This window comes from Schistocerca cancellata, chromosome 1, assembly GCF_023864275.1.
Source record: "Schistocerca cancellata isolate TAMUIC-IGC-003103 chromosome 1, iqSchCanc2.1, whole genome shotgun sequence".
Taxonomy (NCBI): domain Eukaryota; kingdom Metazoa; phylum Arthropoda; class Insecta; order Orthoptera; family Acrididae; genus Schistocerca; species Schistocerca cancellata.
This window is the reverse complement of record NC_064626.1, coordinates 480,396,158-480,405,238: the sequence shown is the minus strand read 5'-3', so window position 1 is coordinate 480,405,238 and position 9,081 is coordinate 480,396,158. Positions and strand designations below refer to the sequence as shown.

Below are 9,081 nucleotides of genomic sequence, written 5' to 3'. Positions count from 1 at the left end.
CATATTGGCCTGTAAGTCTTTGGATCTGAAGGATCCCTGTCCGCTGATTTCTTAGTAATGACTGCTTTGGAGGTTTTCCATACTGTAGGTACCCTGCCCAGCCGTAAGGCATCGTTCAGTAACGTTGTTAGGAACGGGGTGATCTGCGGTGCTAGTTTTTTCAGTGTTTCCGAGTGGATACCATCTGGTCCAGGTGCTTTTTTGTTTCTGAGCTCTGAGATTGCTAGCGCAACCTCTTCTTGCGCAAAAGGACAGGTGACAGTTGCAGTGTTGTATGGTGTGTGTAGGTTTTCTCTTAGTGTTGCATGATATTGTGTGTCTGTATCGATAACGTCGTCAGGGAGCAGTTTATACAGCAGAAACTCCGCTGTATTCCTCCATCCCCTCGTCATCGTGCCGTCATCCTGCCTTAGCGTTCCCAGAACTAGTGGGGTTTTTATCTTCTCTGTCAGTATTTTGTATGGTTCCCCCCATATATTTTGCTCTGTTTGTGTTGTTACAAATAGCTCCCATTGTTGTCTACGCGTGTTGTATAGGGTCTGTCTGTATAAGTCTTGGGCATGCCTATATGCTTCAAGTCTTATTCGCCGGTCCCTATCTGCTATCGCCCTTTGATATAATTTTCGTTTGCGTCTTGCGTCTTGTTTGAGTCTCGTAAGTTCGTTGGTCCATGGTACTGGTGAGCAATTTGTGTTCTTTGCTGTCGGTATTGATGTGTTTTGTGCATGTTGTATCACCTGTGTTAACTTGTGTGCTCTATAATCGATACTTCCATTGATGTTTTGTAGATCGTGTCGTTGGATGATTTCCGTTAATTTGTTCCAGTCTGCTTTGTGCAACAGCAAGTGTCTGGTGTGTGATTTGGTCATTGTGTTCTGAGTGTGAGTTAGTGTGTATGTTATGACATTATGATCACTACTGGTTATGTTGTCGTGTACAGTCCAGTTTGTTACGTATGCCATGGCTGCATTATTTGCTAGCGTGAAGTCGATATTACTGCTCGTACCATCGAACCCTGCATATGTTGGTATGGGTCCTTCCGTATTCATTACATGTAATTGTGTTTCTTGTATTAGATCGGTGATTATGCGTCCTCTGTCATCTGTTCTGTCTGAGTTCCAGAGGGTCGATCTGGAATTAATGTCAGCACTTATCACTAATTTTTTGCCTCTGGCATACATTACTAGATCTCTGATGTAGTCTGCATACGGCTGTATTTGATGGCAGTATTGGGCGTACATGGATGCAATAACCCATGTGACGTTCCCGTTAGTTATCTATGGTAACCAAGTGTTGATTGCATAACTGTGTTACCTTAACTATGTTATAAGTTCTATTTAGAATTACTATTGCAGCCTTACAGTCATTGCTGCCTGTTATTGTGGTAGCATGTTTTGGTAGACATATCAGTTGCCCGTTTCTGTTATAGGGTTCTTGTAAGCACATGATGTCTGCCTGCAGGTCTAGTGCTATTTTAGGGATTTCCGCGCTGACTGTCGTACTGTTTTTTGTATTATGTTTTAAGATATTCATTTTTTGTCTATGTGTTCTGGGTGTTTTACGTGTACAAAACATTTACTGCCAGTCTGTGAGTAATCAAAATATGTTCGTCCGTGTGCTCTTACATGATCTATATATATTTTGTCCAAGTCGAAAGATTCTGACCTGCGCAGGCAGACCTGGAGCATGAGATCGAGCAGCGGCTCTGCTGATGTAGGAATATTTTCTGTCTTTAGGATGATTCTGTCTGTTTGCTCAGTTACTGGAAAACAGAGAATTTCCCTTTGGATGGCACAATCTAAGTAGCATCCGCTGCGCTGTCTGCAGTATCTTTTTTCTCTAGCCTACTTAAAAGTAAGTTACGTTCTAAATTATAATTAGGTGCAGCTGGCTTGCTGTTGGTGCTGGTTTCTGTTGCGGTCTCTGAGGTGGTACTGGACGGATTGTGGCTTGGTGTTGGCCGCTGATTGGATGACATTTTAAGACCTCTTTGGGATGTCACACGGTTACTTTCCGTTTTGTCACACGCCTCTTCAGTGCTGTTTGCCATCACACGTTTTTCACTGATGTTGGTGGTGCTTGCTGGCGCGGTGTCGGCGATGGTGGTGATTTGTATGGGACTGACTGTATGTGTTGTCTTTGTTTGTGTTTGGAGTGGAGGTTGTTGCTAGACGCACGTTGACATCGTTGCAAATGTCACATGTCTCTCCCTCAGATTTGTCCTCATCTAATTGTTCTACTTTAATAAGTCTGGGTCCAGTAGTTTTGAAGGGTCATATGCCAGGGATCATATGCCACTACCACTGTGGCGCCGGTGTCTACAGCGAAGGCTGGACACACACGAGACCAGTCTGCATCTGCCGCGCTCCAGATCGCCAACCATCGATCGAGCAGGGGGGCAGATGTGGCCTGAGCATCTCGCAACCCTCAGTCAAAATCGGGAGAAAACGAGGGAGAAGTATTCAATGCAGGGCGAGTCCGGCAGTAGCACCAGCAGTTGCTGCCCTCACAGCAAGGCTGGCCACGTTCCGGAACCGCCGCTGCAGCTTCGTCATGATCGGGCATTAGGAGTCCAATGACTAAAGAAAATACATCGCGTATCTATGTGTTTTGTATCCGACCTTGCCAGCATTAAGCTGATAAGAACAGATTTTTATTTTCAGAGATAATTCTTAGTTACAGTATTACGAAGTATAATTTTAAGAAAAAATATATCCATGACTATGTAATGCGAGTTTTACAATTTTATTAAGTTTAGATAAAATTAAGAAGAAACGGTTCTAACCGTACTTAAGTATTGTATTGCTATTCTATTTCGTGGGTTAAGCCCACTACTTAAATACTGAGAGGCCGCGTTAGGCGCGGTTACCTAAGTATGTCATCCTTAAGGTCATTCCCGCGGTAGGCGCGGCCTTACTTATGTCAGACCAGGGGTAAGTTGGACCTAATTTAGGAGCTATTTTATTTTATTCCATTCATCTCCATGCCCTGACAGCACACTGCACATGCACGGCTGCCAGCGGCTGGTGTGCCACACATGCAGGCGGGTCACACACAGCCGGACTTCTCCCCTCTGTCTGCCTTGCGGCGGACGTCACTGGGGTGTCGTGGCAGGAGGGCGTTGCTTCCCACGCTGGCTGGAGTCTGCCGGGCAGTAGGCACACGTTTGGCGCCGCCTAGCACCGCGCCAACCGAGGTGGGGGCCATATTCGGCGGACACCACGGAGGGAGGGGCACCAGGCAGCACCGCACGCACCGCTACTGACTCGGCACTGCTGCAGGGCGGCGCGAAGATGGTGTAGCGCCGCAGTTCCCGGGTCGTGGAAGAGAATCTCGACACCGACGTCACGAAGGCACCGACCTCGAAGTTCTCCGACGACTGCAGTCTCGAAGGTCTCGCAGCCTGACGTCAGAGCATGCCACAGTCTAGGGGGACACATACTGGCGGTAGCCAGTGATGTGTTCCACGTAAATGTCGCGGGACCACTTGATGGTGTCGGACACCATCAGCCGCCGCATCAGTTGGCAGTAGCGGCTAGCGATGCCTAGGTGCCGAAGCACTGCATCGTTCTGGCGGTCCCACGCCCCCAGACTGCCAACAACCAGGGCGTCGACAGTGACGGAGTAGCCGCGAGCAGCTAATCCGCGCGCAACGTCGGCGTACTTTATCCTCTTCAGTTGTCGAGCGCAATCCGCCTATTCTCGAAGGGGATTGTCACATCGACGATGGTCACAGTCTTCGCGGCCTCGTCAGTTACTACGAGGTCCGGACGCAGCCCAATGCTGTCCCCTATGACAGTTTGGGTGATCCTGATGTCAGGAACAGCAGTGTTTCCTCTTCTTGGCCGCCCAGCGACTGCTGTCGCGAGGCGGTTGAGGACCGCGTTGTGGCGATACTGCAGGGCTGCGGAGTGCACCATACACGCGTTAACCACGTGTGGGAGCGTCTCGTTGTTGTGGCCACAGCGTCGGCAGGCTTTTTTGTTGTTTTTTGCCCGCCCATCAAAGCGGCGACAACCGTTCAGAGGCACTACTCCGAGCCTGGCGCGATGGATAAAGCGCCAGTCTGCGAAGCGGGTATATTTGCCTCCCGCTATGAAGTGGTTGGACGCTGTGGACTCCCTGGTGCACTCGAACACCTTCCCCTGGTCAGGTTTCCTGAGTAGGAGGTTGCGCAGGCGCTGCCTCAGACACTCGCGGAGCGTCCGCGAGAGAAGACGCTTGGCGCCCCCTCCCACCCGGACATGCTCGACGCCAGTGTTGGCGATGCGTCCCACGCTGTCATCATCGTGCTGCGGTCCATCGCCGCCATCTTCGAGGTGTCGTGAAGTCCCGGGCGCCGTCCCCTCCGTGGCCGGCTGCGTCACCCCTCCGATGCCGCCGTGTTCCGCGTCGTCAGCGATGGCGGGCTGGCCGCCGACCTCCACCTGCAACTCAGAAAGTAAGTCACTCCAGCGCCAGGTGACGCCACGCGGCGCTAGACGCCTTGTGGCGTTCCTGACGCGTGTCCACAGTGACTGAATGTCGCCTCCGTCTCTTGCGAGGTCGCCCTCAGTGCTGCCGCTAAGGTAGGTGGCCAAATCGGATCGACTCGGCTCCCTCCCCAGCCGGCGGCGCGCGGCCGTGGATAGAGTGGCCTAGGCGATGTCTCGGACGGTGGCGTCGTCGCAGTGCAGCATGCGGAAGCCGTGGACGATCGTCGAGATGTCCGCAGCGTCCGCGAGCGGCGTCAGGCCGCATCCTCCCTCTCCCAGCGCGAGGTACAGCTGTTCAGTGGACGCGCGCTGTGGAAGGAAGAGCCATGATTTGACAGCCGCTTTCAATGCCTTGTCGATTGCAGATAGCGGCCCCTTGCGGACCGCCCCGCCCCGCATGACAAAGTCAAGCCTGGGGAGGAGGAAGACGCGCACGGCGTCAATCTTCTGCCAGGGAGCCAGCAGGGAAGCGTCCAGGAGCTGCAAGTCGTGTCGAATTGCCGCGATCGCATCCGTTGGCGTCTGCGAAACTTTGTAGCCGGTGGGAACGCCAAGATGGAGGTAGGCGTCACCCGCACCGAGTACGGCTGGTTCTCCCCCTTGCAGGGCGAATACCGAGCCTAATGTCTCCCGACGGCGGATGTGAAGCGTGGCACACTTCGACGGCTTGAAGGTAAGCCCGGCCCACGTTGCCGCCTCACCCACAACATTGAGGAGCGTCTGCATCGCCTCTGAATCCCGCGCCAGAAGCAAGATATCGTCCGCATACGCCAGTGCACTCACACTGACGCCGCAAAGCGGAATACCACACTCATTTCTGAGCGAGGTTGCGGCGCGAAGTACCGGCTCGAGCGCGAGATTAAAGACGATGGGCGACAGTGGACAGCCTTGCTTGACGCCCGCCTGGATCTCTATCTCCTCCGTTTGTCCGTCAGATGTACGGACGCGGGTGGAGCAACCGTTGTACATGTCGGCAATTAGATGGTGCAATTGCTCGGGCAGTCCCATCCTGCTCAGTACTCCAAGGAGGTGAGCGTGAGGCACTGAACCGAAAGCATTCGCCAGATCAAGCCAAGTAAAGCATGCTTGGCCTCCCCTGCGCCTTGCATCATCAATTGCCGTCTGCGCAATGAAGTTGTGCTCATAGCAGCCTTCAAACGTACGGAAGCCCTTCTGTTCTGGCGAGAGCAGGTTCAAACGCTCTGCCCAGAGGGAAGTGCGGTCCGCAACGATTGCAGCAAAGAGCTTAGAGACAGTAGAGCTCAATGCTAGAGGCCGCCAGTTTGTCACGTCCGAGACGTCCCCTTTCTTGTGGATGAGGACGGTAGTGGATATTTTCCACTGCACCGGAGTCTTCCGCTCATTCCAGCAGCGCGAGAAGATCCTAGCTAGCACGTGGCAGCCAGGATCCCCACGTCGCAAGTCCGAGTAGGTGACTCCGTCTGCCCCAGGAGCAGTGTCGCTCGCCTTCTGGAGCCGCTGTTGCACCTCTGAAGGGGTGATCGGCAGCAAGACCTCCTCGCTGACATCAGGAGGCGTGGTGGCGGCAAAGTCCGGGACAGCAGCTGGTGCATCTGTAACAGAAAAGTCAGGTTTAGTATAGATCTTCTTAAAGTGCTCCGTGAGCACGCTGCCATCGATTTGGCAGTACGGCGACGTCTCGCCAAGGACGCGCTGCATCGCCTTGCCCCGATCCGCGCGGTACAGCTTCTGAATCGCAGATGCTGCATTCGCGTCGTACCGACGCTCGGCGGCCGCTGCGCGCCGTGCGCCACGTCCACCGCGCTGCCCCCGCGGCCGCGTGTAGGGGCAGGAGGAGGGGGATTGGCAGCAGCGTCGGCGCGACCCTGGCCGCGGTGCGCTGCTGCTGGTGGCCCGTCCTGTCGATCTCCGGCTGCCTGGCGTTGTGGCTTCGTCTCGGCGATCTCGGAGATGAAGTCCTCGACGACCGCGACGAATGCGTCCCACGGTTGGTTGTGGACGCTCTCCAGGGCCGCCAGCCAGCGCCGCTGCCTCTCCATTAGCCGAGCGTCGGCCGGGGGGGGGGGGTGGGGGGCGGAGCTGCCTCGCTTGCGCCCTGTTCGGAGGGTACAGGAGGGTTGGTCGATGTAGGTGTAGGACGGGAGTTTTGCGGCGGGAGGTTGGGACTGGGCCGGTTGTTACGGCGTCGGCGTCTCCTCTTCTTGCTGCCAGTTCTGTGAGACAGACGCTGCTGCAGTCCCTCCGCTCACGTCGCGCTGCTCCGTCGTCTGCGTCGGTGGTGGTGCCGTGCTGCCATCTGGCGTGGGCCGCGCAGTGCTGCTCTCAGTCGCTGCGCTGGCGCTCGGGTCGGGCGCACCGCGGCTGTTCGCCTCGCCGCCAACAAATGGCCCGGCGGTCGCTAGCGGCCCGCCGCCGGCGCGAGAAGCACGAGGTGCAGCTCGCGCCGGCCGACCGGGCGCGCCAGCTCGCCCCGGGCCGCCGTTGCGCGGACTGGGTGCCCGACGATGGTTGCCAGATGGGGCGGTGGTCGCAGAGGTGACTGGTGTCGCCTGCGCTGGCCGGGCGTCTCCAGGTGTAGCTCGCGCCGGCTTGGCGCTCGGGCCGGGCGCACCGAGGCTGTTCGCCGCGCCGCCAACAGATGGCCCAGCGGTCGCCCGCGCCCTGCCGCCGGCGCGAGAAACACGAGGTGTAGCTCGCGCCAGCCGCCCAGGCGCGTTGGCTCGCGCCGGACCACTGCTCCGCGGACTGGGCGGTATAATGCGCCGTCGGTCCGGAGGCGGTGGTCTGCGTCCTGCAGCACGGCGTCTGTCCCTCCGTGGGGTGACTACGTGCCACTCATTGTCTGGAACAGAGGCTGTTTGTTTAGTAACAACACTCCCTGCCTTAGCGGAAGAGGAGTGACGGGCGTCACTCGACGCAGCCGCCGGCAGGGCAGAGGAAACGCGGCGCGTGTACGTCTGCGACCGCACAAGCACCACACCGTCCGGTGCATCCGCCGAGCGCGCGGCCTTTGGTGCGTCAAGCAGCGGCGCGGCTGCGCCGTGAATGACAACACCACCGGTCGCGGCGAGCGAGGCAGCCTGCCTGCCAATGTCCACCCGCATCGCAGAGGCACCTGTTGGCGGCGTAGCGAATGCGGGCGGCAGTCCCAGGCCGGTACCCACGCTCACGACAGATGGCGGGCGGGAAGCGCCTGCGTTAGCCGCACGACGTGGCCAGCGTACGCCACTGGGCGCGGTGGCCGGCGCGGTGGCCGGCGCGGGCAGCGGCGAGCTGCGGCCTTTGTCTGACACCGCGCCTCTGGCCGGAGCGACGCGTTCGGCGGCAGGCGTCGGCAGCGTGCTGCCTTCACCTCCCGAACTTGCGCTCGGCACTCGTGGCGACGCGGTTGACGTCGCAGAGCGTATCGGCATGGGGATGCCAGACCTCCTCGGCGTGCGCACACACAGTACGCACGACGCGGGGGTAGCAACCACCGCCGTTCTGGTCGTCACAGACGCCTGCACACTCACACAGGGTGAGGGCAAGGCAGCCTGTGAGCCCACCACGCTGCTGCGGGGCAGGACCGCCGCGTAAGTTAAACCTAAGTCCAGCCGGTCTGTCCTACTAGCTTCGGGGACCGGACTGGGCTGTGGCCATAGCCCTTCACTATTATCTAAGGCTAGGCGGCCTGTGTTACTAACTTCCCGGGCCGCTTTTGCCTGTGGCTTTCGCCCAGCACTAACTAAAGACGAAGGGCCTGTCCTACTAACTTCGGGGGCCCTCGCCTGTGACCTCCCGCCGGCTGATCTCTCTGGGTGCCCCAGAGAGCCAGACACGGCATCGTGTCCCATACTCACTCTACCCCGACTGGCAGCGCCGGGGGTTGCGGTTTCTGCATTGCAGAGCCGCTGGTGTAACCGCAGCGTCTTCAGCCGCGGGTCGCGTCGGCCGCAGAACTGGCACTCGAAAACGGGAACCGTTTCCGGGTCGTGCAGCCTCCTGTAGTGGCGGAGAAGGGCCGAGTGGTCCTTGTACTCGCCAAACGTTGGCCTCCCAGCAGCCTTGGTGACTAAACAGATCCGGCAGCGGAAGACCTCCGCCGGCAGCGTCACCACGAGCTCCATTGTTCAGGTCGCGGACCTGAAACAGGAAAATAGGCGCGACCGCTTCCCGGTGCAGAAATCAGTCCATATGAGCTTACATTAAGCTGATAAGAACAGATTTTTTAGTCATTGAGGTAATACTTGGAAAGGAACTTAGGAGAGGTTCACATTCGGTAGGAATTGGGAGCAGCCACGAAGGTGTTGCTCAACGGCGCCTGCCGTTCACCGGAGCATCACACTTCGGGCGGACGTAACTAAGAATTATCTCAGGAATGATCTTGGTGTGACCCAGAGAATTGTTCTGGCCAAGATGGAGAGTGTCATAAGCTTGTGTTTAACCCCGGTGGAAGTCCAGACGTAGCTGGCCGGAGGAAAAAGGAAGGAAAGCGAGCAGAGAAGGGTCATATGCCTGGGATCATATGCCACTACCACTGTGCCGCCGGTGTCTACAGCGAAGGCTGGACACACACGAGACCGGTCTGCATCTGCCGCGCTCCAGATCGCCAACCATCGAACAGGGCGCAACCGAGGCAGCTCCG

At 57.1% G+C, this 9,081-nt stretch overlaps 1 protein-coding gene across 1 annotated transcript; it reads right to left on the bottom strand.

Moving 5' to 3' along the window:
* Positions 1-6,634: 6,634 nt before the first annotated feature.
* On the bottom strand, positions 6,635-8,563 carry LOC126184942 (translation initiation factor IF-2-like). The gene has a single exon (XM_049927658.1). It carries the CDS (start codon positions 8,561-8,563, stop codon positions 6,635-6,637), a length of 1,929 nt encoding a protein of 642 aa, XP_049783615.1.
* Positions 8,564-9,081: the final 518 nt, after the last annotated feature.

What these genes read in the sequence shown, in the direction of transcription:
- LOC126184942 (XM_049927658.1), bottom strand. Translation starts at nt 8,563, where the DNA reads ATGGAGCTCGTGGTGACGCTGCCGGCGGAGGTCTTCCGCTGCCGGATC.